This window comes from Corvus moneduloides, chromosome 22 (genome assembly GCF_009650955.1).
Source record: "Corvus moneduloides isolate bCorMon1 chromosome 22, bCorMon1.pri, whole genome shotgun sequence".
Lineage (NCBI taxonomy): Eukaryota > Metazoa > Chordata > Aves > Passeriformes > Corvidae > Corvus > Corvus moneduloides.
The window spans coordinates 757,410-785,061 of record NC_045497.1 but is presented as its reverse complement, the minus strand read 5'-3'; the positions used below and the strand labels follow the sequence as shown (position 1 = coordinate 785,061).

Below are 27,652 nucleotides of genomic sequence, written 5' to 3'. Positions count from 1 at the left end.
CATGCAATATGGCTTGCTGAATTTATGACAATCCACGGGTTTGCAGCTTGAGCAGTACTGCTAAAAACAACTCTTTTTGTCTGGAAATGCTGAAAAATTAGTCATCTCAAAGGGACCCTACCGGGTCAGATTTGTCCAGAGAGTTGTTTTTTGAATGAAGACTGAAATGAAGAGAATTGTACTTCCCTGGTTCATTTCGGTAAACAAATGAGTCTTTAAAAAGCAAACAGACATTCCCTGGAGCGATTGAAACATCACAGAATCAATCAGGTTGGAAAAGACCTCTGAAATCATCGAGTCCATGCTGTGACATAACGCCACCGTGTCAACTGGAGCACGGTACAAAGTGCCACGGCCGGGCACTCCTCAAACACCTCCGGGCACGGACACTCCGCCACCTCCCTGGGCAGCCCCTTCCTGATCCCCTTTTATGTGAAAAAACGCGGAACTCTGTGTCGGTGTGCGGACACCGAGGATGCGACCCACAGCGACCGCACCGTGCGCGGAGATCCCCAGCGCCACGGCCGGGACTCGCCGCTGTTTTCCGCGTGGCAGAACAGCACTAAAGCAGCCCAGATCTCACCCAGAAACGGGGCCGGGCAGCGGGGCCGCCGCTGCGCCCCGCGATGCGCGACCTCCGGCCCCGCCCGCCGCCCGCCCCCGCCGGCGCTCCCGGGCGGAGCGGCCGCGCCCCGGGCCGGGCCGGGGGCGGAGCGGGGCCGCGCCGGGCGCTATTTGGGCCATGTGATGCCGGCCCGGCCCCGCTGGGCGCGCCTGGCGCCGGGAGCAGCGGGCGCGGGGCTCGGCCTGCCCGGCGGGCACGGCGTGGGGCCATGGTCCGGCGGGCAGCCCGGGCACGGTAGGAGCCGGCGGGGCCGGGGCGCTGCGGGGCGGGCGCTGCGGGGCGGCTCCGCGGCCTCTCCGCGCTCGGTCCCCGCGGAGCGGAGCCTCCGCCCGGGCAGGGCCCGCGGGCGGTGCCAGCCTGAACGCCGGGGCGAGGCCGAGCGCTGGCCGCAGCCGCTCCTGGAGCCCGTCCCGGCGCGGGGAGCAGCTCCGGGGCTGGCGGAGGTGACGGGCTCCGCTGCTCCGGCGGCGCCCCGAGGATCCCCGCGGTCCGGGGATGCCGCGGGAGGGGCGGCTGCCGGAGCCCGGCTGGCGCGGCCGGGTGCGGGTTTGGAGAGCAAACAGCGATAATCGGTTCAGATAGCTCCGACTCGTTAGGGAAGCGAGCTTGTTTGTTCAGGATCTGTGGTTACCGCGGTGGCCTCCGGAGCTCACCTTACAAGGTCTGATTACTGTGTCTCTTTTCTTACTACATAAACCTTTGCGAATACAACGGGGACTTATATAATCCTGTACCTGAAGGACCTAGACTGTTGTTATAAGGTCAGTCTTGCTGTAGCCTCCTGCTGGACTGTGCCGTGTTTTGTCCTCATTCTGTGACTGAAGTGGGCAGCCAGGGTGCCTGGTGGCTGCTGGTGGCCATGCCTGAATCAAAACCTGTGAATTGTCTGAGCCGTGGCTCAAGATAAGGAAGTTTACAAAATGATTGCAAAAATGGGAGTTGCTCCTTGGAGAAAGATCACCTCGTTTGGTTTTGTTTTTTTTTTTTCTTTTGCATGATAGCGATGCAGGATGGCGCTATAAACCTTTTGTCCCAGGAGTAATCAGTGTTTTTCCCACCCCTCCAACACCTGGTTTCTACACCAGCTGCAGCATTGCAAAGCTCGGTAGCACAGACAGCTCAGTCTTGCTGGTGTAAGTTGGCTGCTGCATCACCAGGACCAAACTGTGCTGAGCCTACAGTAAGAGAGGTCTGGCTGTAGGATGGTCAGAGGGGCTCTCACAGCCTACAGGGAAGGATATTTCTGTGGTAAGTTGATAAGGGAACAGCCGGGAACGCGATGGAGCCGTGCTGCTGGGGGTTTTTTTGCCAGGAAGCACCGAAGTGGAGGAGCATCTTCCCTGACCCACCGGCGGGAGCTGCCCTGTCCCCTCCCTGCTCTGTCACCGTGCCTGGCCCGCTGGCCCTGCCGAGCTCTCCACAGTGGTGATGATGGATGCGCAAAGCAGCAATTTACTCTTCCCCTCCCTTAAAGGCAGGGGATGAACTCCAGCAGTGTATTCCTCGGGGGATATTGGGTTGTTGCAATGCATCAGCAGCAGCTTTTGCAGCCTCTCTCCTCTGCCCTAGAGGTTGCTGAAGTGCACTATAATGTGCTTTGGAGCTTGTTTGTAAACTTCTGCTGGATGCTTCTGAGATGTGGGCCTGTGTTCCAGGAACTGGCCGGCTGACACGTGCTGTGTTTGTGTGCAGTCACTCACTGCTGCATGTGGGGAATGGCCTCTGCTTGTTGCTCTCCTGTGTCTGGGCTTTTTTTTTCCCTGGCTCCTATTTCCTTTCCTCAGAAAAAGTGAAAGCAGTCTGCAAGTCTTGTGAGGGCTAATTAAGAATTCATTAAGTTACTGGAATTAAAAATCTGTAGCTAATGAGCCAGTGAGGACACTATGCCAGGGTTTGTGACTGAGTGCTGACAGATAATATTCCAAGTCACAATGTAGGTTTTGAAGAATACAAGATGTGGAATGGAGTATGTTCTGTGGCTGTCCGAGGTTTGTGTCTCAGTCAAATTTCGTGGCTGATGCCTCTGCATATGCTGAAATTGGCACCTGATGGGCTCTGAGAGGCCAATGCAAGTGGTGGTTATAATTTTGGGCTTTAATATACTTGTACTTACTGAGTCTGGAGTCACTGAGGGCTTGTGTTGACAAGGGGTGAGGAGGATTCAGTGGTGTTGGCAGGGAGTATCAATGAGGTGGTTTCAGCTGGGCTTTGCTTATCTCCATGTCCTGTGGCAGGAGCCTTGTACATGCATGAACTGGCAGAGCAGTGCAGCATAACAGCAGTGGAGGAACAGCTGGCTAGACCTGCATGAACCACAGTAACCAGCTCTGTTCTGGTGGCAGTTTCCCAAACCTGGTGTCTGTGGCTGGCTGAGCAGCTGCTGCCCTACTCCTTTGTGTTTCCAGGTGTGTGATGGATCTCATACCCATCACTTGCCAAGTCACAAGTCAGGCACCAGCTGCTTTCAGACAAAGCTGTATGATGCCTGCAGAATAAAAGTGAGTAAGTGTCTGGTACCAGACTGCAGTCACTGGGTTCCTCTGCTGGTGGCCTTTGCAGAATGAGCTCATGTCAAGGTGTTGACTCACTTCCAGTTACTGCACTGCTCTGGCCAACAAAGAAACCTTCCCTTGAGTTACCCCATGTGAGTAACTGCTATAGCTGCCTCTGTTTCCATAAATAATTGCTGGGGGAAGGGTGCAGTTGTCCTTAGCAAAGATGGGATATGTGCTACAGGTGATGGCCAAATACTCTCTGCTGAGTGTGAGAAAATACAGCTAAAAAATAACAGTTTCCAAGCACGTGGTGGGGAAAATGTGCCACTGTTAACTGTGTTTTCCCAAGGACTACTAAAGCATCTATTCCCTTTTGACTCTGTACTGCTCTGCCTTTAATGGTAATGTTTTGGAAACTCCTGGGATAAAGTAAATTGGTCTGTGGCAATGGTCAGAAAATTCTCTTGCAGACTAAGTGGTTTATACAGCAAAGAGAAAAAATCCTCACTCTGGGTGTTAATTGGGTACAGGAACTGCTTTCTTCTGTAGCTGTGGGGTGGCACGAGCTGCCTGGAGTGTTTAAGGGAAGGAAATACAAAAAAAATTTCCCTAGTAAAATCGGTTTGGTGTGAACTGGATGCTGTGTGGAGGTCCATCCCCAGCATGTAGCAGCGAGTAAGGAACTGACAGAACACTCAGCTGAACCATGAACAGTGTCCTGCTCTCGAGCTGAAATTGAGTAAAGCTGTCCCAGCCCAAGGGGCTGCCTTTGCAGAGCCCCTGCTTTGGCAAGAGGAGAGGGAAGGACAATATCCCTGAGCTCTGGGATGAGCAGATGCAAGGGCTGGTGCAGTGGGTGCTCGGTGCTGTCTCATGACTGCTGGGGACAGCTCTTTGTCACACGCTGTTGTGCCTGGGCTCGGTCTGACAGCCCAGAGCTTTCCAGGCCAGCTGGTGCTTGTGGCAACCTGACAGTGTTTGTGTGCTCCAGGGAGTGTGGTTTGGAGGGATGAGTGCAGGGCTGCAGGCCAGGGACAGCTGTGGGCTAAGCCTTCCTAGACATCTGCCTCGATGTGTGGCCCTGCTTCCATCGCTCCCCTTGGCGCTCGGCTGTTCAGAAAGGCAGAGAATGAAGTTAATGCTTTGCTTGTCTGGTAGCTAAGGCTGGGCTGGATACTTGATACCAGGTTTTATTGAATGGGCTCTGCCATGTGGCTCATTCTGGCAGTGGGGTGGAAAAGGTGGGAAATGTCTTCCTATCTGTGCACAGTGTGGAAGTGCCTCAGTGAGGAGTGGGGGGCTTGGCAGTCATTGACTTGCCAGTGTTCCATTTGTGTGGAAGATGCCGTCCTCCCTTCTGGTTTTATGTGTTGCGCTTCAGCAGCATTGAGGATCAGCTTCAGAGTTTTTTGGATTAGCATCTTTTTCTCATTTAATAGAGAAACAGCCACATGTCTTTGCCGTAGCTTTTTTCCTTAATGCTGGAGAGTCTTGTCCACTGATATTTCCGTGGCTCTGTGAGTTTCTTCTGTTCTAGAACCTGGGAAGACAGATTTCAAGCTGAAGCAGTGCTGCTGCTGCTGTGCAAGAGTAAAACTTCCCCTGGGAGCCGAAAGTGACACACTTCTTTGTCCTCATACAAAGCTTTCTCTTTAAGGAGAAAGCTTTTTACTTAAACAAACAAAAAAACAACCACCACCATCTGTCTGCGAAGTGAGAGCAATTGAGAGCTTTGGGGCAGAAGGTGGTAATGTCTGAATGGAGTTACCAAACATGGGCTTTTTCTTTTAGCCTGGAAGGGGAATTTGATGAAGCTTCTAAGTCAGAGCAGCTGTGTCGATGTTAGCTTCAAACTGCTTTCTTTGGAGAGCTGGTATGTTATCAAGTCAGGAATCTGTCCTGAGGAGATCCCAGATGGGGCCTTGACACCATAAATGTACAAAGGCACTCAGTTGCACAAAAACTGCAGAAACAACTTAGTTCTGAAGAACGTGAGCCACAGATGGTAAACAGCCAAGAAAAGCAAGCAAGGGGTAAGACCAGGCTGTTCTCTACATGAGAAGGCTACATTGGTCTCAGATGTTTAGAAATTCTTGGTTTAAACTTCTGCAAACTTCACTGTGGATAAATTCTGGTTTGAATGGCCTCTTGTAAATTAAAATCTACTTAATGCAGACATGTGAAAAATGCCTACATCCTAACTATAGTGTTTGGAGGCTATAGTGGTAGGCCCTGGAGTTTGCCAAAGTGTGGTTCTTACCTAGGTGCCCTAATTAATTGCTGGGTGGTACTCCAGGACCCCTGGGTCTGTGCTGCAGGGACAGCAGCATTGCTTCTCAGTAAGAAGAGAATAATGACTCTTGAAATGCTTCCAGACAGTGGCCCTTGCTACTGAGCTGTGGGGACACTGGGTGTGAGGAGTGGATGGGGTTGTCCTGTGTTGTCAGCAGTTCTACATTGATACTCAGTCTCCCCGTGCTATTTTAAGGCTAAACCAGTCATGTTATTGAATGTGGACAATGAGGGAGAGGTTGCTTTGTTCCACACTAATCCCAGGACAGTCGTGCATCTGGGACTTGACCATTCAAGAGGTGCCCATGTAAAGAAATGCTCGGAGCTTTGTGACCAGCTGGTGAGGGGTAAGCTGAACTGGGAGGGTTCGTGTCTGCATCCCAGTTCCTGTAAACTCGAACAGCTGCAGAATAAACCTGTTGACCCTTGTGCTGAGAAGAAGTGGTGGGCCTGTGTGAATCCAGAAAGTACCTGGCTGGATGCCTGTGGGCAGGAAATGCAGTTGCTTGGACTGTCTGTTCCAGGGTTATATGATAGGCATGAGCTGCTGCAGGCTGTGCTGTCACCCTTCTGTGAAGGTTCTGAACACTGGGCTCCCTTGCCTGGTGTCCCCCACGGTGCCACTGCTCGTGTTCTGGGGTTGTCCGTGTGGCACGCTGTGCACTTCCAGCTGGAACCGATTGGAGCTGGGGGTGGGAGTGAACCAAACCCTTGAACGTTTGATCTTTCGCGAGCCGGGGCACTGCTTTCCTCTCAGCGTTTCTGGAGTGCTGTGCTTCCCTCTTGCAGAGAGGATCAGATAGGCAATTGTAAGTGGTTTCAGCCTCAGACTTGACTCTGGTATTGATTCAGGCACACGTATCTCTTAGATCTTGCCAGCACAGCTTAGCTTGCAGCCTGGGAGGAGAAGGGCAGGAGGGCTGCACACATGGCACTGATTCCAGCAGGATATTGCTGCAAGGTGAGGTATGTGGCACGCTGTCCTGCCAAGGTACAGCTGCTGTGCAGAAGTTGAAAAGGGGCAGCTAATGTGCTGTGAAGTGGCTGTGAGCTTGGGTAAGGGCGAAAATTCAGGGAGTGGACGCAGACCAGCACCGTAATGTGCTGCTGGTTTTCCAGGCTGTGGGTTTGACTTGCTGAAGGTTGAGATGGGGAGAAGAAGAAAGATAAATTCAAAAACATAAGATACACAGTTTGCCCTATTTCAATGACTGAGGTTCGTCCTGGAACTTGGACACTGTAGTTTCTTGCTAGCTGCCTCAGTTAATTGATTGTCAGATGATCCACTCAAGGACCAGCAAGCTGTTGAATAGTGGAACTTTTTAAACTGTGTTTACAAGTAGCTTTTGAAGGAATTGAGAGCTTTCCTGAACAGTTCATTCAGCTGCATCGTTCCTGTTTCCCTGGCACTGGTGTCTGTGGCCGTGCTGCTGTCCAGCTGTGCTGGTGTTCCTGGTCCCCTGGCTGTGAGGAGGGCAGGTGGCTGCAGGATGTTGCCTTCTGGGGAGGCTGCTGAAGGGGCAGGTCCTGTGTGCCCGCAGTGCCCACACAGGTCCAGCTCTGCCCTTCTGGCATGAGCAACAATAACACTAAATCCGAGGCTTTGTCTGGGTAACCTGATAGAGCCTGGTGTGACACGGAACTGGATTTGCAAGAGGCACAGCTTTGTGTGTCAACACCTTGGGAGGGAGGGACACCTGATGAGATTGCCTGGAAGGAGCAGTCGCCCACATCTGCAGCAGGGATTGTGCAACTGCCCTCTGCTCGCTCCAGAGCCAGGCTCTGTGTTACCTGGGGAGCTTGCCAAGCGTGCTGTGTCACCCCGGGATGGCAGAGACCTCCAGATGTTTGCCTGCAAGGAACTCCAGTGAATCTGCTGGTGGACTGGGTTTGTTCGTTTTGGAAGGAAATCTGTGCTGCTGGGTGCACTTGAATGCATACTTGGTGTGTGTATTTTTTCTATAAGGACTTTCTGCTGTACCTATTTTTTCCAGAAAGGAATTTGGCTGTGACTCATGAGGTGCCTTCCACCTTTGCCCCTTGGTGCAGGGATGTGGCTCTCAGGGCATGCTGGTGTTCCCTTCCAGGCAGAACAGCTCAGCCTCCTGCTGTGGCACAGCCACATGGCAGCACGTTATCCATGGGCTAAACAGAATTTCCACTGACTGCACGCCGGGACACGGCAGCAGCCCCTGACTCAGCTGAGCAGGTTGGGCTTTAGGCCAGAGGTGTGGCAAGACTTTTGGGCTGCACCTAGGAACACACAAGAGTAAAACGAGATATGTGTCTTATCCTCTGCTGGACTGTGTTTTCTGGGATAAATATAGCAACACTTTTCTGTCTAAATGGAGAAGAATTGCGAATTTTGGTAAGAAACAAGAGTTGAGTGGCTTACGGAGCTTTAAGAGATTTCTTGAAGCAGGTGGGCCCTGGAGAGCAATGTGCTCTATGTTAGGACTGAGGACAAATCCCCCTGTGTATTTAAGATACGAGAATGGGGTTTAAGCTCATGGTCATTCAGGTGGAGAGGAAGGTATTGTAACCAGCACTTGTTCAGAGGCATGTGCTCTTACGTTATTTGGATTAGGCTGTCTTCAAACTTGGCAAAAACGCCAACCAATCCTCAGCCTAGACTGGTTTTGAAAGAATCCTTGGCCTCATGGGAATCTCCATTTCAAGGTGCAAAACGGCACGGCAGTGATTGTATCAGCATAAAAGCCTTTTCAACAGGAGAACATTCAATATGCTCTTAAATCTTGTTTTGGCATATCTAAGAGGCCCACAGAACGGGTCTGTCACAGAAATGGTGTGTGACCCAGGGTTGTGGTGCCAGAGAAGCCCTGGGGCCCAGGTGGACAGAGCAGATGGCCCAGCAGGTGGCAGGGTGGCAGCAGGGACAAGGTGGCTTTGCAGGTCCCTCAGTGGAACCCTATTTTGCCTGCAGGTCTGATAGAAGAGCTGGGCAGTCCAGTTATCCGCGCTTAGATGAATTCCTCCAGGGTGAATAGCTCCACAGCCAGCTTTGTCCAGTCTAGGATGGCATCCCCAGAGCACTGGAATTATCTGGAGGGGGGTTCAGTTTATGCTTTCATTGAATGTTAGCAGTAGTAGTGTCATGAGCTGACTGTGGGAATAAAACCACAAGGTGAGTTTAGTCTGGTGCGAGGTTTTAATGGAAGAAAAGGCTGTTGGATGTGGTGGCTTTGTTTGATGTTCCAGGCATTGGCTATTCCAGGCAGTTTACATCTATCCTGTGTTTGGGAGGTTGTGGTGCACTGAGTGGTGGGTGGCAGTGGCCTTCTCATTACTTTCCAACTGGTGTTTGCACACAGCAAATCCTGGCCAAGCCATCCAGCCTCCTCGAAAGGAGGAGTAAGAACTCCAGCAGCAGCCAAGAAACAGTTGAACATACTTTGACTGAGACTGAGCAGCCTCAGAAAAGACAGAAACCTACACACTGGAGACAGCAGCTGACTTAACTGGCTTATCTCTACTACTCTTGATCTCTAAACTTTGAAAAAGCAAGGCAGCTTCTCTTTTCTGCTTGGTCCTGAGTGCATTGAGTGCATCTTGCTTGAGAACAGATCTTCTGACTGTTTCTACAAGGCTTCTTCATCTCTATTTTTTAACTTCTATTAATCTGTTTCAAACCTGGTTTTCTAACTGGAAACTTTCCATTGATGTCATGGGAGCTTTCTGTGGCCCACATCAAATAGCTGCGTTCACCAGGAATTAAGTGACTCTACAAATGTTTATGTTAAACACTTATTTAGAAGGCATGTTGACTTATGAGGACCTGTGATGGCTGAGGTATGTTGGGAGGATAGGTTGGCTGCACAGCTTTTGTCTTGCCTTTGAACTCTGGAAGTCCTGGCAGCTGTTTAGTGCCTAGATAAGGGCTCAGGAGTACAGCTCACGAGCGTGTTTCATCACTGACAGTTGCACTCTTCCTTGTCTTTTACATTGGCGAGGTCTTCCAATGGGTCACCATAGTGGAAAGGACCCAGATGGCAAAGTCTGGATAGTCACAGCAGAAAGCTGTTGGCTTAATTACAGGTATGGAATTTTGTTGTTTTAGAGAGGAAACCCACAGTTTAGTCTGCTGAGAAGCCCTAGGGAGGGAAGGAAGGACATGCATGTTCTTCAGACTCTGCTTACTCAGGCTTCTGTGGTGGTGTCAGAGCGTTTGGGAGGTGGAAACAGAAGGGATAAAAACCATCTTAGCATTCCCTGTCACCACCAGCCAGACCTCAGACTCTGAGAAGTGGCCATCTCGTTCCTCCCGTGCAGGAGTTTGTGCCTTGGGGTGCGGCTGAGTGTTGGCACACTGGAGGTGGTGAGGAAGCCACTTTAAATATCACTTTATTTACAGAGTTCAAGCTTGTGAAGCTGTTGCTTAGGAATGAATTTCTGAGTGTGTCCCAGTAAGACTAAGGGACAAATTTCACCCTCTGCCACTTGAACCAGTAGTGAAGCTAGTGTGGACAATGCTGCAGTGCCTGTCTTGGTCACTTTTTTTTGGCAAAAACATTTGTTCTGTATTACCACAACTGCTATTTCCAGGAAAAAGTTGCTCTGGGATATCTGGCCACCTTACAGTGCAGATGTCCTCTGAAAGCAGCATGTACATTCCTGCATCCACAGTTTGGGTAAAGTGCTTTTATCCTCTTCATTTTGGCGCTCTGCCTTTCAAATCTGATTTATCTCATTGAGCTTTTGCAGGGATAAAATTTCAAGCAGGCAGGCTAGAAGGGCTTCTTAAAATTGCTGCTTTGTGAAGCCTTTTGGTGGATGATTTAAGAAGCCAGCCAAAGCTTTTGGGTCACCCTGCCTGTCTCAAACCACCACAGCAATTTCCAGGGACCCTTTCAGGTGATGGTGAAAGCAAAACATTGCATCACGCTGAGACTGCACTCACAGCCAGCTCCAGTGACATGTGCAGTGTCTCTTCCTAATTATGGGATGTCCCAGGTCAATTATAGCTAAACACAGAGTCCAACCATGTCATTAAACTTTTTTGGCTAATGACAAGTCAGAAACCCAGTGAAGCATCATCCCGGCATGCTCTGCTGTGGGGAGTTGCTGAGTGTGTTCCAGTAAAGCTGGCAGTGTGAGCTGTCTCTTGTGCAATCTGTCTGCCAGGAATATCCTCTTAGTTCAGCATTCGAGAGCTGCTGGGCGATCCCTCGTTGCTGGTGTGTGTTCCTGGACGTGGAGGGCTCACCCTACTGAGCCTGCTGGTGGAGTGGTTTGCTGAATGTTGACAAAAGTCTGGGCACTGGTCTGTTCCATGTTTATCCAGCTCTTTCCTTGGGTTTTTGCTCCTATAGCCAATGTTTGAGTTACACAGCTTCTGGCAGCTGCCTCAGAAATGGGAGATGAGCACCACATCTTTCTAGAAGCTGGCAGTGGGCTGGGTCAGGCAGAGTGCACTGCGCCGGCTCCTCGATAGTTCCAAACAGTTTAAAGGTCACAAGGAGCAGCTTTCCATACTCCCTGCTATGCACTGGAAGGATCCATGCTTCACTTCTTCCACTGCAGAAGTGATGATACTGACTGGAGCCTCTGCAGAGAACAGCCTGTCCTGGGCAGACGAGAAATGTCAGTGCTGTTTGCTGTTCTCTGCTGGCTGGATTGCAAACCATTTATGCCCAGACATGCTGGAGGTGTTCTGCCATGGTGTGACTGCCTCCTTTTGTGGGAGATCTCTAGGAAACTGCTTTTTCTGTGGAGACTTGAGGGAGGGAAAGAGGAATTGGAAGCTAAAGCAGGGGTATTGTGGACTCGAGCAAGCTGAGGTACTGGGTGACCCTGGTATAGCAAGCTTGGATTTGTCTGGACTCTTCACCTCAATTGGCTGCTGCAGCAATTGGAGAAGAGAAATTGCATCTTCTGGCTATGTCGTTGGATTTGGAAAGGGTTTTTCCACAGCTTTTGTTATGTTTAAGGGTGGTTGTTGTTCCCAGATTAAACTTGAATAGAAAGCATAAGGCTGCTGCCAGCTTTCTGTCACAGACACCTTTTATCTTGCATTCATCTCTTCCAAGCAGATGCTGCTTTCATTTCTTCTACTTTTTTTTTTTTTTTTTTTTTTTTTTTTTGCTACAAGACTAAAATTAACAGCCCTTTGATGTAGGGGAAGAAACTGTATTTCAAAGCAAAGTACCTAGTTAACTTTGATAATAAAACTGCTGTTTTTATCTTGAAGGTAATTCTGTGTTCCTTGGAAACAAATCTGAGAGTTGGAAGCTCCTGAACCCTGCTTGCTCTAAGTGAACATGCAGATCCCTCCTCACCTGGGAGCATCAGTGACTTCTTTTGGGGTGGGAGGTGTAGATGAAGCTGAGCTGCTTCAGGGGAAGCTGCACGTGGGAAAGGAGGTGCCAGACATTGGTGTCAGTGCACAGTGTTTGTGCAGGCTGTTTTCCTTCCAGCTGCAGCGTGTGGCTGAAGCTGTCAGGGGTGCCAGCCACGCAGCTCGAGGTGCAGCACAGCAGGAGCAAGGACCTGGGGAGAGCACAACCCTTCCGACGCTGCGCCGTGACAGCGAGGCAGTCTGCATCCTCTAGCCAGACAGAATTGTTTTTCCCAGCCCAGCCTGCCCTCCCCAGCCTTCCTGCCTTCAAAGACTCGTACTGAGCATGAGGTTCGTGTGAGCATCCAGCTTTTGGCTTTCATCTTTTCCACTTAAAAAGACGAGCGCTGTTCCTGCAATACTTCCTAAAGGGTGATGTGAGGGCTGTTTCCAAGGGGGATGTTGAGGCCTGCCTGTCCTGAGAGGGAGGACAGCTGGTGGATAAGGCTGAGCCACAGCCTTGCTTATGTAGCAGGTGACTTCAGGGAATGGGCAATTCCTAAACTTAAGCCATGGCTGGCTTGGCCAGTGGCCAGGGCATGGAAGAAAAGATGTTGTCATCATTTAGCACGTTGCAAGAGCTGTCTGATGCAGCAGAGGCACATCTGCTGTGCAGGTCATGGTGCAAGATCTCATTTGAGAGTAGGGGTGTGGGAAATACCTACTGGAACTACCAGACTCACTGAGGGAAACCATGGAAGGTGTTTTTGCCTACGGGCAGGTGCCACTGGAGAATCTGAGGCACTGGAGAATCTGACAGGCTCTGGGGTTCTTGCTTTAAGGAACCTGTCAGGACTGTGTGATGAGCTCCTGCTTTGGATGCATTGCAGGGGTGGTGACTTCTGAAAACATCCTTCTGCTAAGTGAACAGAATGGTTTCCTAAGCAGTACGAAGAAAGTCACTTCCTCAGTGACTCAGCTGTCTCCTCTTGTGAGGCTTTTGTCTTCAGTGGTGACACCCTCAGTCTCCACAGACCTCAGGACAGGAAAGACCTGAATCTGTAGTTTTAAAGTGTGAAAGATCCACAGGGGTCTTCATACACAAGGATGTAACTTCAGTCTCCTTTTTTTCAACGCTTAAGAAGCAGAGGATGAAGAGATCTGGGTAAGTATTATAGAGGAATGTCGAGTTTTTCCATGTGTCAAGGTAAGACCATAAGGCATGTAAACTGAATCTGTTTTTTGCTTCCTTAAATGTCAGGGACAAGGCAGGGTTTTGTGAGGAGGAACTGAGTGGTGTTCTGGGTATCAGAACCTGGGATTTCCTCCTCAGTAACAGGCAGTTCGTGGCATCCTCTGTGGTCCTGTTGTTCACCTTCACCTTTGCTCCAGCACTCTCCAGGTGATGTGCCAGGCTGAGAAGGGTGCAGCACTTGGATCTTTCCCTCTTACCAAGTGTCTCCTCCTCTCCTCTGTGGTAGGCTGGTGCTGCTGCTGCCCATCCAAACGGGGGAAATGCAGATCCAGGGAGGTGCTGTGCCAAAGCTTCCCAAGCTGAGCACCAGGGAAGCGGGGATGGAGCATAACTTCAGTTCTGCACCACGAGGCCCTGATTTTGCTGAATGTGCTGCTCTGCCCTCTGAATCAGAGCAGCATCCAGTTCCTGGTGCTGTAAGAATCTGCTTGGAGGGAGCAGAGACTCTGTTGCAATGGACCAAGAATGATTTGTTTCTAGTACAGAAACTATGCTTTCAACTATGCTTTTTCTGTAGTGATGAGCAGTACCAGACACTTGCACAACTTCCCCTCTGGCAGAGATGTATTTGATGTAAATACATGTGCTGAAGCTTCAGACACAATAAACGTATTTGAGGGTAACAGGCTGAGTAATCTGGTGCTTGGCAGCTGCTCTGTTGTGGGGATTTTTGCTTTACTGTTAGCAGTGCTTGTGACATCCTTAAATGAAAAAAGGAAGAGACAGTAACTGAACAACCTTAACATTAAAACAGCTCCATCTACAAATGGTTTACCTGGGAGAAGGAATCCTGCTGGATCCTGTGTCTCCTGACAGAGTATATTATATTGCCTTTAGGAGTAGGGATTGAAATCCTCACAGTCCACTGTGGACGTTTTCAAGCCATCTGTTTGAGAAAGTCTCTTTGTTGTGCCCTGCTGTCACCTAGGAAGAAGACAGAAGGGGAGTTCTGGTAGGTGACTGCTGAGAACATGGATTTCTTTTAATGCATCTGCTGCTAGCAAGAAGCTACAGTGTTTCATGAACTGTTTTTAGGGGACAGCAGTGTTTTGTTAACAAAATTTTTGTCCTGATGGGTTGTGGCGTTGGCCAATCTCGCGGTTAGAGCCAAAAAAGTGCTTTTGATCCAGGAGTGGAAACTCTGGGCAGAGGTAGAAACATCAGTTTCATTCTTTCCACCCACTGCTCCCCTCCCCATCTCCTCATTATCAGACAAAACTAATGAATCCAGACACTTAAACAGAGATGAGGGATGGACAGTGGGCAGTGTAGGCTGCAAATTAAGTGGGGAAATAACAAAAAGCAGGGAGTTCTTGTGCAAGAGGGTGGCTTAGTATGGATTATGTGGGCTTCTTTAATGCAAATAGTTCTGAACATAAACATTTACTATTTAAAATTTATAGTGGCTTAATTGTGGAGGAAATGCCTCTCTAAATGCAGCCTATCAAATGGCTCCAATGCTGGAGGGAAAAACACTGGGCAAGCATGGCAGCTGGACCAGGCCTTTCAAGTGTTTGGTTACAAAACTGGGGGGTTTGTATTTGCAATGTGCCAAGCGTAGATTTCAGCCTTAAAGGGTTGTGAGGCTTCTGGAAGCAGTGCTTGTTCACATGCAAAGTCTCAATAATGTGGGGAAAACCAGCTGAAGGTGGTAGGACAGGTAGAAAGGTGTAAGGAAGGTGAACCTCTGGACATGTGAGAAAGGGCTGCCTGTGACCTTTCTTCCTGCTGCTTATGTGACTTATATCTGATGGCACTTAGTCTGCAAGCAGCTTATGGACACATCTCTTGAGTGCATGTAAAGAAACTGGAGCTGTCAAAAGTCTGTGCCTTTTGCACTGTGTACAGGTGCTGTGTCTGCTCAGGCTGAGCTGCCAAAGCACGGCTGTTCTGCTGTTTCCTCCAAAAGAATCTCTCTGTCCCCACCTCCTGCACTGACAGCAAGAGATGTCTGCAGTTCACTGTGTGTATTGTGAGCCTGGGAGCCTCAGGTGAATGGCTGGGCTGCAGGGTGACCTGGCTGACACCCGAGCAGGTGACAATCTTTCTTGTGGCACCAAGCATGATTCAGATGCTAAACTGGAACCCAAGTTCATCAGGTTGGTCTGGTAGGTAACAGCTGCTTGTAAACACTTGCTACAACGCAGTTTAAAGTTGCTTCTGGAAAATAGCACTTCACCACTTGGCTGCAAGCAGATATTCTAGACCAGCAGGAAGCTGGAGAGGAGCAAAGGGGAGAGGTGTAAGGAAGGTCAGTGCTGCAGCTGCAAAGGGGGGACATGGGAAGGGACTCTGGCTGGATTTCTCAGTGTTTAGCTGTGATGCAGAGCTGTCACTTCAGTGTGGCATGGTAAACCCGGGGCTCCATCCTGCCTGGTGCGAGAAGAGCTTCACTTGCTGGGTTTCTGGCCTGTTCACCAGCTGCTCACAGTGAATACACTACCATGGCTTCTTTCAGGCCCCATGGCCAACTTAACAACCCTTCTTATGCCACATAATGCTGCTCACTCTGCAGCCCAGGGGTCAGTGTGCCTGTGTGGAAGAGTTCTGCAGTGTTCGGGACGTGTGTTTGGAGTTAATTCCTGTTGTACAACCAACATGCTGAAAAAAGGGCAAATGGCTTACGTCCTTTTAACATCTGTGGGTTCCAGTACCAGTAAATGAACTGTTTGCAGCCAGAGTCCCCTTGTCCTGACTCGGGCTGTAAAGGCCACAGACTATGAGTAAGTGTGGAAAGGAAGTGGACACATCAGAGCAGGGTAAGGAGCAACTGTGCTGCTGGTGATGCAGAGATCTGGACTCAGCAGCGGCAATGGTTTAACCTATATAGCTTCCTAATGCTGCTGCTGTCCTCAGAATAGCCAGGACAAAACTTCTGCAAGGTAGCTTTGGGAAAGGGACAAAAGAACTGTTTGAGAGTACTGGCCTAAGTGGGTTGACCATAGGAAGCTGGACTAGCAGTTCCTCGTGCCGAGAACATAGGTGTTGCAGGCAAATGACTGCAGTCTGCCTCTGAGAAGCTGCTTTAAAGTGAGTCTTGTTTGTGCCTGGGCTTTAACATGCAGTTGACATTCGTAAGTTACCTTATGCAGAGCTGGAAAGAGCCTAATGACCTTTGAAACATCCACTAAACTTCCTCTGTGAGGAAACCCAGCCTGAGTTCACTTGTTTCATTTAGAGAAGTGCCTTTTCTCTGCAACCAAAATTGCTGCTTGTGACCTGCCTTTAATGGGAGGGAAGATCTCTGGCAGGAACTTCTGGAACTCCTTCTGAGGTACTTCCATCATTACAAATACTTTGCAAAGTAAACTCTCTCCTGTTGCTTAGAATTGTTTTCTGCCAGATTATGCAGCATTGTAGTTAACAGGAACTGGTTGGGTATGTGGACAGTGGAAATTTGTTAAAGTTGGTGTCTAGTAAGTGGCTTGGTTGAGGATGGGTGGTGGTTGTTACTTCGGGTTTTAGTTTACTCAGATGTGCTGCTCCGAGTAACCTCAGTGCTTTGTTTTGGACAACCAGGCACTGGAGAGATGGTGTAAGAGGGCATGATGCCCTCAGCATGGCAAAAATAGCTAGAAAACTTCAGCAGAAGCTGCCTGAATCATTCCACGGCGAGGAGTGAGAGCGAGCTGTGCTCACACCGACAAGCTGATGCTCAGTCCTTGCAAGTCCTAACAGTGCCGTACAAGGACCTGGCTTCCACGGGCAGGAGCCTTTCCTGTAGGTCTGAGGGTGGGCTGGCGTGTGCCAGCTGCCTCCTGTGGGGACGGCAGAGCCCTTGGTGCTGCTCAGGGGATGGATGGGGCTGTTTGCTCAGCAGGGCAGGCATTGCCCTTGAAGTCCAGGCAAGTCAAGCGCTGCCAAACACCAAGTGACTTGTTCCCCCCATCCCTGACACATCTCGAGCACAGTTACTTGTCAGGGGCCTCTTACTCTGCTGGAAGATTTTCCTTTTTGCTGTTTGCTGGGACGCGTGCCACCTTTCTTAATTCTTCCTTGCCCAAGCTCTCGTGATCTGTGACTGCAGTTTCACTTTCTGCGGCGGCCACGGAGCCCTGCCAGCAGCCAAACCTGCTGAGCCAAGCTGCTGCTGCTCCTCAGGAGGTGGGGGTGAGCAAGTTGCCCCTGTGGCAACCTTCTCCATGTGGGGCAAGGCGGCCGTGAGGCTGCCAAAACCATTGCTATGCAACAAGGGTTGTCTGCCCAGTCCTGATCTAAGCAAAGTTGCAACACTCCGAAACTCGCCCTGACCATGTTGTTGGGGCAGTTGTTCCTGTCATCTCTGCTGTAGCTGCTTGGTCTGTGCTAACACAGCACTGGAGAGCTCCAACAGCAGAGGTGAGCTTGCTTTTTCCCAGGGTTTGATCGGAGTTTAATGGGTGGGAAGGGTGCTGAGGCCAGAGTGCTGGTGAAGGGATTGCATCAGCACTGGGCTGGATGTCACAGCCTGCCTGCCCGGGTTCTGCAGCAGGCAGAAGTACACAGTGCAGGCCACCCACTGCTTCTGATGCTGAGAGCTAACACCAGGGAAAATCAAGTGTCCTGGTTCTTTGGGGCTGAAGTTTGGATGCTGTTAGAGGCACGTGAGTTCTCCCCTCTTCGAGATGCGTTGTAGCATTGCTGATCCGCCTTGGCTTTTAGTTTGGTTACACAGAATATCTCCGTGATCAAGGGATCTGTTCTCAGCCCCACCAGGGGAGGAAGGGGAACTCTCTGCTGTGGAATCCGTTCTAAAGAAGGGAAAGCACAGTGAAGGGTGTTCGTGGGGTTTCTGACGTGCTGGCTGTGCACATACCTACCTGCTAGCAGGTTACCTGGCAGACTGGGAGTTGTGTGGCTCCCTTGGCTATTGGCTTGCAGGATGAACATTCAGCCCAAGAAAATTAACCAAGTTCTCCTTACGCTTTTTTAGCAAAATCATGGAAACATGAGCAAAACCGCAGTGGGATTTTTAGTCTCGTTCATTGGTACTGTCTGGAATCCTTTAGTTCTAAAGCCGTTAGCAAGTCAATGACCATGTCCAGTATATGTATTTTCTTTTCTTCTCCTGAGGTGTGTTCCAGGCTGGAAATCTCTAGAGTAGGGCTCTGATTCATTGTCTGTAGAGCACCCAGAGCCTGTGAGGTGTTTAAAAGTTGGGTCTCTTATCTGTAGAAGTACACCTAATGAATATTTGGGAAGGAAATAAAGCCACAGTAAACTGATGCGAAGAAATAAATTAAAAGTGGATAGGAATCAAGGAGTTGAGGATCCTTCAGGTGTTCCTGTTGATGCTCCAGACAAGTGTCCTGTAGGTGCAGAGCAAGGGAGGACCTGTGAGGAGCTGTGAGTGTCTGAACTGCAAAGAGAAGCTGGACACCAACTCTGCTCTGCCATGTGCAATAGCTTACTTGCAGAGCTGTGTTCTCCCTATTTTAACAGCAGGACTTTGCCTTCCATTTAAATGTCTTTGCTGTCTCCTGCCTTGATCTATTTGCAGCAAGCAGTTGTTTTGGAACCTGGCATATCCTCCTAGTATGGCAAACTGACTGCTTGCTCTGAACAGCTAAATGGAAGGGAGGTCCAATTCTCACTGAAAATAGCAGTGAATGCTTTCCTCTGAGACACCCTTAGAATTTCATTCCACAGTTTTCAAGCCCAGAAGGTTAACAATAGAACTGAAAATAGCATGGGAGCAGAACTGAGCATCATGGGGATGAGCTTGTGTTGGTAAAGCAGAGTTGCAGCAAGCCTGAGCTGTTGATAAGATCGATAAAAGCACTTTCAGTGTTTACATTTGTATTTAAACTTGTAGCAGTTCAAAGGTTTTGAAGCAGCTCCTTCCCCAGCATATCTTTTCATTTATGGCTGGCTGTGTCTCATATCAAGCTGCCCAGGGCATTAATCCATTAATTTAACAGGAGAAGCCTTTCTGTCTCTCTCCTGCTGCGGGAAAGTGCCTGTATTGTCTTGTGCATGAAGAGGCTTTTCCTTGTAAAAAATGAGGGCGTAATTGTGTTCCTGACTGCAGGGCAAGGTGCCACTCTGCAGTTCTAGACCAGACTGGTGCCAGGAACAGCAGAGCCAGCTGTGGGCAGGAGTTATTGCCTTGCCCTAATAAGGAGCTGTATTGCACTTAAGTCTTGGCACAGGGTGCTCAGTACCCAACCTGCTCTCACTCCGATTGACCCCTTTGCTTCAGTCTTTTTCCTTCCTTTCTCCTTTCTCTTTATTCTGGCCATTGTCTTTCATCTGCTGTTAGCAGTCTGCCTGGGGAAGTCCTAACCAATGGAAGTGATGAGTGGTGCTGGTGTTCAGAAATCTGCCCCTGGAGGAGAGCAGGCAGTGAGGGCTGTCCTGCCCCATGGGCTTCAGGAGTCCCTGCTGTCTTTCACTGGGGTGATTCCCTTTCTGCTGCAGCAGCCTCAGAGAAATATGATGAAGCTTGTGTTGGCAAAAGGCAAAAAGCCATAATGAACAAGGCATTGTTTTGCTAATGAAGAGCACAATCCTATTCCCTTACTTGTCCTGAGTATTTTGTGCTTCAAAGAGGTCTGCAACAGCACTCCTGCAGTCTGCTTTGTTTTGGTTCTTGTTTCCTATGCTGTGTTCTCACATGTACTGCACAGGAAATCTCTGCCTCTCCTCTCTCTGCCAATGTTTTGTTCCCTTATCCTAATCAAAATTCCGACGCTGAATTTGCCTATGGACTTCCACGTGTGCCTTGCCAGTCCCTTGTTGACAGGTTTTGTCCATGTGCCGCAGGCCTTGGAATGCCAGGGATTTCACCTGGTGCTTTCTGCAGAGCACCACATGTTCTGTCTCAGCAGCCTGATGGGTTTTATCCCAGCCTGAGCAACCAGCTTACACTGAAGCTTTGCAAAAATTATTGCTTTGGGTCAGCATTAATGTGCCTCTCCCAGGGAAGCTCAGCTAATGTCTGTTTTGGCTTGTTCTTTGGATCCCTTGGTTTGAGATGTTGCTGTTCCTTAGGCTTGCAGAGCAAGGAAGCCTGTGCCCTTTGGGGCTGAAGTGCCTGTGAGTCATGGAAACACGTGGGCCCAGGCATGAGCTGTGGGGCACAGCAGCCAAATCATGTGCCGTGGGAGGATATGCACTGGCATCCACTGACTGCCCTCCCTCAGCTGGTTTTGCTGTTCCTTGCTTGTTTTCAGCTGTTGACCAGTGGCTAACATGGTTCAGGATTTGTTTTGATGTTGTGGATGGTATTTATTTGACTTCCAGGATGTCGTGGTCATCTCAGCAGCCGATAACATGATTGGGCCTATTTAAATGGCATCTTCTGCCTGGCAGTGCCCAACATCTGAGGTCCCTGAAAAGTTTGAAATAGCTGTACTGCAGCCTGTGCATTGGGATGTGGCTTTTAAAGAATCTCAGGATTTTCCTCTCTGTCCATGATTAAATAAAAAGTGGGTAAGGAAAGAAAAAGTAGTCTTATCTCTTGTTACTTGAGAATTGGGATTTAACTCACTGTTCCAATGGCATACCTTGGACTAGTAGTAAAGATCTGTAGGGAAGCTGCTGAACTGATCCCTAACCCAGACCATACGTGAGCCTTCCCTGCTCACCTTCTAGCTGAAGCCTTGCTGATGTCCAGTAATCTTATTTTTAAACCAGATCTGATTCATGCTCTATTTTCTATGCCAGATGAGGTCCTTGGTTGTGAGTAAGTGTTGTGACTGTAGCTGGCAGGAGCGCTGCATGATTGCCTCACTTCAGGAAATGTTAAAATAACACTTTTTTTTCTTAGAAAGCTCGTTTGCACCCCTCCCACTTCTAATTCTCCTAATAGCTGCCCCCAGTTTGGCAGCTGTCTGACAGAGGGTTGTTTGTGTTGCTGAGTGAGAGCAGAGACACTTCAGTGGATGCAGTGCTGGAGGAGAGGTGCACAGAGTGAGCGAGTATCTCTAGCCAAGCTGTCTTAAACGTTTCAGAGGTTTCTCTGCAATCTGGAAGGAAAACTGCTAAACTGTGAGAAGAATCTTGCTCCTCCCCCTGGACTCTGCAGCTGAAACTAGGGAATTTTTTTCCTCTTGGAGAAGCGAAGCTGTCCCAACCGAAGCTGCTCACTTGAGACAAACCAGGCAGCAGGTTTATCTGCTCCGTGGCTGCAGGGGTTCAGAGGGGCCAAGAGCTGCTGGAATGAGTGTCCCCCCAAGGCTGGACCCAGCAGCTTTTGTCTGTTGTTTTAGACTTGCAGTCAGGCCTCCAAGGTACTCAGCAAAGCTTTAGTTGAAGAGAATTATCTCCTCAACCCTGTATCAATGGCTGGTTTGGCAGCTGATCTGTGCAACCCTTCCTGCTGGTGGAAAGGAAGCACACGTTTTTGGAATAAACAGATGAACCTGCGCTCTGTGAATGTGGCATACAAGGCTGAACGTGCTAATGTTTAACTGGTCTCTTGTTTTTCTTTCCATCCATTAGGCAATACTGAGTGGTGCACATCTTGACAAAGTCTCCTGGCAACCTTTTCTGCAGGGCTGAATGACAGCAGAAGCTGCCAGGTAAATTGATGAGCCTATAAAGAGGCGAAATCAGGACACACAATGGGTCAGAAGGTCACAGGTGGGATAAAGACTGTGGATATGAGGGACCCTGTATACAGGCCATTGAAACAGGAGCTCCAAGGACTGGACTACAGCAAACCCACCCGGCTGGACCTGCTGCTGGACATGCCTCCGGTGTCCTACGAAGTGCAGCTGCTGCACTCGTGGAACAACGACGATCGCTCGCTGAACGTGTTTGTGAAAGAGGACGACAAACTGATATTTCACCGGCATCCGGTGGCCCAGAGCACAGATGCCATCAGGGGCAAGGTGGGGTACACGCGGGGACTGCACGTGTGGCAGATCACGTGGGCCATGCGCCAGCGGGGCACCCACGCCGTGGTCGGGGTGGCCACGGCAGAGGCCCCCCTGCACTCCGTGGGGTACACGACGCTCGTGGGGAACAACCACGAGTCCTGGGGCTGGGACCTCGGGCGCAACAGACTCTACCACGACGGCAAGAACCAGCCCAGCAAAACCTACCCTGCCTTCCTAGAACCGGACGAGACTTTCATCGTGCCCGACTCCTTCCTGGTGGTTCTGGACATGGATGACGGGACACTGAGCTTCATTGTGGATGGGCAGTACATGGGGGTTGCCTTTCGAGGACTCAAAGGGAAAAAACTCTACCCGGTGGTGAGCGCAGTGTGGGGCCACTGTGAAATACGGATGTGCTACTTGAATGGACTTGACCGTGAGTATGACTCCTGTGCTGGTTCTGGCAGCACAGGCCTGTGGCTGCCCTTGCTGGGCCATCCTGGGGAGGGTTTTCCTCTTTCTAGAGAGGTGAGGATTCGTGTCAGCAGAATGCTCGATGGCAAATACATAATACTTACCTGACTGCACACATGTTCTGTCACCAGGGCACTGCAGGGAGCAGGCAGGGCTTGGGGAGGTGGGGTGGTGGGAGAAGGTGATGCCAGTTGTCCAACTAGAGATGGGGAACCTTGTATTGCTACCAAAAGAGCAGCAGGAACGTTCTTCTGACAGTTGCACCACTGGCACTGGAATCCTGGTGTCTCTTTACAGAAAACAGTCTCTGAGACAATCCCCTTCCTTAAGTGGGTAATGAAGGGATATTTAAAATCCCTTGCAGGCAAGAATGGGAAAATCTCTCCCTATCTAAGAAAATGGGAATGTTTTTCATCTTTCAGAAGAGTAGCTCCCTTCCCTGCTTCTCTCAGAGCAGGGTGTGCTCGTTTCTGTCGAGGGGCTGGATACTGTAGTCAGCCCAGCTTGCATGCCAGGCCTTTTACTAACAGGCACATCAATCTCTAGCTAAGCTTAGTAAGAAATTTGGCTGTCCAAATGTGCTAAAGTCTGTTATCTCTCATAGTCAGAAGTTCCCATGGGGCCAGACTGTGACTCAGTCCTCTGGGTAGGGTGGAGGAGAGAGGTGAAGGAAATGGATTAAAATCTGGATTTATGTTGCTAGTGAAATAAATTTGGCAGTATCGGTATGAAGAGTAGTTTCCCCTGCATTCCAGAACAGTGTCTGCCCAAGGGCTGTAGCAAGTTGGGCTCTTCTGTTTGTGCTGGAGGTGTCCTGATGCTGGCCCAGCTCTGGTAAACCCTGACACTGGGGTGCAACAAAGCTGAAAAACTGAACTGTCAGAATAACCAGGAGAGCCTTGCAAAGGGGCAGGAGCAAAATCTGCAAGTGCTTTGAGAAATACACTTCAGCTCTGCAAGACCAAACAGAGAGCTCTTGGCAGAGCATTTTCTCACCCAAAGAAAGCCCAGCTCTTTCTGCCACAACATCTTAAAGAATGTCAGCAGCTCCAGGAACCAGGTTTTGCTGGAGGGTCAAAGCCAAAACCTGCAGCTCCACTCGAAGCCAGCAAGTCTGTGGAATTGCTGGCACAGAGCTGCACTTAGCAAGGAAACGGCCACCTCCAGGACTGGATTTGGTTGTAATGTGCTCTCAGCTAAGGAGTGAATTGTGGGCACCAGGCCAGCAATGACGGGATGCTGTTTTGGCACAGATAGAAAGAAGGTGTCTGGCTCTAACCACTTCTGAGCATTCAATGGCAACACTGTCCAGTGATTGTAGTGCTTGTGAATGGAAGGAGGTCAGATGTGTGTGTGCTTTCTCTTCTGGTCTCCTGTCAGATGGGGTTATCAGTGCAAACTAGACGAGGACAAATCTTGATCTCTCTGGAAGATCCTCTCCTTTTAAGGCCACTAAACTGAAATGTATTTGTTCTGTGAATATCTGAAGGCTCTGAAGGTCAGGGCCCTTGTCCCCTGGGATGCTGGCTAGGCAGTGCCTCTATCCCAACTATCTCTGTGCAGAACAGGCGGAATTGGGGCAGACTTTGAATGCAGTGAGTTTGTGCCCCAGTGGTTTAAGAATAAGCTACACTGGGAAGTGCCAAAGGAGTGCTGCCAGTAATGGGCCTCTTTGGCAGTGTCACAGCCAGAGCAGAGAGGTGCAGCCTGCTGCAGGAACCTGTCCCTGTGCAAGAGGCAGCACAGATCCTGAAATGGGTCATGAGCGGCCAGGCCAGAGCTGAGTGCAGCCGTGCCTTCCTTGTGGCACAGAACGTGTGTGGTAAATGGTGGTGCTTGGGGACCTGTATGAACAGTCAGATTAATTTGGCATGTAGCAGTAGAAGCTGGAGCTGTAGGCATCTATCAAAGTTACTGAAAACTGCAGCTTCTCAGCCAAACTCATTCTGCGCTCGTGGGTGCTTTTAGGTGTCTGTGTTCAGCCCAAGTAAAGGAAGCTTTCTAAAGGTGCAGGCAGAGCCTTCAGGCTGTAGAAGGATGTCCAGTTATCTGGTTGGGGATGTCTGTCAGCCCTCTCTGGGGGCAGGACAAACCCCTCAGGCTTGAGCAGCACGGGGTGTCAAGGTGAGCTGTGACAGGTTCAGCAGCGGGGGCTGTGAGGAACTAATGTGTATCTTCCTTGTGTGCAGCTGGGATGTGTTAGCTCTGGCTTTGACCTCAGTCCCCTCCGTGTGTGAATGACTCCTCAGCAGCAAAGGGCCCCCTGTGCCATTCCTGAAAAACTTGTAGTGTCTTGTTCAGGGTTTTAAGTACAGGATGCAGAAAAAGATAGCCAAAGGCTTGTATCCTTCCCGGATCTGTGACACAGGAGGGAATCCTCTAGTGGAAAATGTCACGGTGCAAGTAGAAACATGAAGCTTTGACAGATGGCTTTGTTTTTCATGGGAACTATGCAGTATAAATGGAGGGGTTGACAGCTGTTACCCTCCTATATGAGATAAATCATGGTGCTTCTGGGTACCCAGACCACATGATGCTCTAGCTGCTGCAGTCTTTTGCTTCAGTGACTCTTACAAAAGTTTCTGGACACTGCAGTAAGAGGCACGAGCTAGAAGATGTGTTCTGACTGGAATGAATGGTATTGTAGAGGAGGAACTTCCAGCTGGTATTCTAGGATTGTTTCATTCCCACATGTATGGCTTAAATAACCTACAGAAACCTCATGCTCTGTTGGTGTATTTGATGAGCTGAAGCTGCTGAATGGCTTAGGTCCTGCAGGCATGCCAGGCATTCCCTTCTCTTGCTCAGTCTTTCCTGGGGGATTTGTAGAAGCAGCAGAGTGAACGTGTGCCTTGTGGGCTGGGCTGTTAATGTCTTGGGTCTCTCTTCCCAGCTGAACCACTGCCTCTGATGGACTTGTGCCGGCGAGCCGTGAGGCTTGCCCTGGGCAAGGACAGACTGACTGAGATCCCCACCCTGCCCCTGCCAGCCTCCCTCAAGAGTTACCTGCTCTACCAATGACCCTCGTGCTCCAGGACAGAGGTGGAACCAAGGCAATGGATCGGAGCCGACCCGCGGAGCACTGGGCTCTCCGCCCTCGTGTCATCCCCGCTGTTGGAGCTCCTCGGCCAAAGCATTCCTGCCACTGCTTCAGCCTCCATGTGCCCTCACTGGCGAGCTCTCAAGTAATCCTTGTTTCACAACTAAGTGCTTTGTTCCTTGGAAGTCACTTCCCCAGCACACTTACAAAAGGAACATTTACAGAGGCTCTGTGCTTCCCTGCTTCTCCTGAGAAAAGGCTGTGCTGCATCCTTGGGGTTCGAGGGCCTCGGAGTGAATGATTTTTCTGTACCAGCTAAAGGGAAGGATGATAATAAAAGAATAAAAACATAATCTGGGGAAAGAGGAAGCATTAGGAATAGGAATGTTAAGACCAGGTCCTAAGAATGGAAAGGCTCGGGATAGCCAGCAGAGTTGGAAAGAGTCTACAATGCCACAAAGAATTAATTGATGAGCTTTTAAAAGCCAAAAAATAAAAAGTACAACCCCAAGCCCTGGAACACCAAAACCAAGAGCCCTTCCAGCAGGACGCTTCTTGATTTGGAGAAGGTGGTTATGTTGCTGATGTCTGTATCTGTGTTGGGACTTCTCACCTTGCTCTATTGCTGTTTCACGGGTTGTGACTCCTGCTTTCTTGTTTAGCACCATTGCTTCTCCTGCTCCATTCTCTGCTCTGCCTCCTCCTGACTCAGTCAATTTTGCAGTCAGGCTGTGTCTCCACATGCCTCCTTCCCAACTGAAACCTGCAGCTTTAGGTCTGGGATTCCTGGCTGATGTGGGAACAGGGAAGGACAAACTTGTGCAATAGGGTGAGCCCATCTGCATGAGCTTTGTCACACAGCTGCAGGTCCTGTCCCCTGAGCTCTGCCCCTGTTCCATGCTGGGGCTTTAGAGAAACATTCATATTTCTCTAATGGCACTGCTAGGGAATTCTCTTCTTGGATAAGCTGCTTAAATTCATCCAGACCAGGCTTTGTGCTGTCATAGACCAGCTTAATCTCCACTTAGCTCTGCAGCAGGAATGGTTCTCTGTGCCCTGCTGCAGGTGGGAGTTTGTCCCAGAGCAGTGGCCACGGTGTGGCTGCAGAAATGCCTTCAGCAGGCAGGTGAGCAGCCCAGGAGGGGATTGCTGCAGGGTGGAACTTGGGAGGATTTAGCAGAGAGTGGGGGTGATTTTCAGGCACAGCAAGAAGAAACTGAACCTCTCCAGAGCTGGGGAGCAGGAGAGAACTGCAATAAACAGGACAAGCAATTCAGGCAAAATCAGCACATCCCAAATAGATCCTCAGTAGCCAAGTAAAGAGGATGACACTCCTTTATTAGCAGGAGCTGCTCTCTTGACCTCTCCACAGGTTACTATGCTGCCTTTCTGGGGTTATTTTGCACATTTCTTTGTGTTTTTTTCTTGAAAAATGTTTGTGTGATTGTTTTGGGTTTGTTTTTTTGTTTTTTTTTTTGCTTTTGAGTTACCCCTTCAGTTTTGTGTAGGTACAAATGAGTTTAGTTGTTGAAAATGTTAATATATATATTTGTGGTGTATGTATAAGAACATGTTTTAAACAGCTGCTGTAGGGTACCTTTTTGAAAATAAACTACTTGCATAGTATATTTTTTAAAGCACAGAGTTGGTGCCAAGACTGGGTGGGGTGTGATGTGCCCCTTTTTTATTCTAATATTATATGACTTTTTTTCAATGTAGGGGTTTGTACTAGTTTCTGTTGCAGGGTGGGACACAAAATTCAGTGTGTGTGGAGCCCTACTTGGTTGCCTTCAACTTGAACCAGTGTCTTCCAGAACTCCAGGGAGGTAGCTGTGTTCCCCCTACTCCTAATGCTCCTTGTGCTCCCTTGTTACCATCTCTCCTCACTTCACCAGGACATTACTTTGTACAGTTTAAAATTCTTTCTATTTTATGACTGTAGATAATACTCAGTAACCTAATAAACTTTATTAAATATTACTTGGTGATGGGTTTTATTTGCATGAAATGATCAGATTTCTTTATCCTCTGTTTCTACATGAGCAGTGAGCTTATTCCCAGGAAGCCTGCCCAGACAGGCAAAGCAGGGGCTGTCATGGCCTTATCTCTGCTTGGAGGAATAACAATTTAAAGCTGGCATCTAAAAGGTGTGTACAGACGGAGGGCAGGCTGCAGCTGTGGGTACAGGGTGGTGAGGTGTGGTAACCTGAGAGTGTGCACAGCTGCCCCTACAGCCTCAGAGATGGAGCTCAGTCTAATCTGTGATGAGGCAGCCTCGGGTTCCTGCTGTAACTGGGTTTATAGCTGATTTTACAGCTGCTTGCTGGTTGTGCCTCCAGTCACCGACCTGTGCAATACAGAGGTGCTCCCAC

At 49.6% G+C, this 27,652-nt stretch overlaps 1 protein-coding gene across 5 annotated transcripts; it reads left to right on the top strand.

Annotated features, from left to right (window-relative positions):
* The first annotated feature begins 763 nt into the window (after positions 1 to 763).
* Positions 764 to 27,260, top strand: SPSB1 (splA/ryanodine receptor domain and SOCS box containing 1). Of its 5 annotated transcripts, none has more exons than XM_032131578.1 (3): positions 764 to 859; positions 21,387 to 22,202; positions 25,134 to 27,260. In XM_032131578.1, the coding sequence occupies exons 2-3, from the start codon at positions 21,509 to 21,511 to the stop codon at positions 25,259 to 25,261; spliced, it is 822 nt and encodes a 273-aa protein (XP_031987469.1). In that variant the 5' UTR covers positions 764 to 859; positions 21,387 to 21,508; the 3' UTR covers positions 25,262 to 27,260. The 5 variants fall into 5 exon arrangements, with proteins under 5 accessions (XP_031987469.1, XP_031987470.1, XP_031987472.1 ...); XM_032131579.1 differs by lacking the exon at positions 764 to 859 and adding an exon at positions 1,073 to 1,286; XM_032131581.1 differs by lacking the exon at positions 764 to 859 and adding an exon at positions 11,527 to 12,872.
* Positions 27,261 to 27,652: the final 392 nt, after the last annotated feature.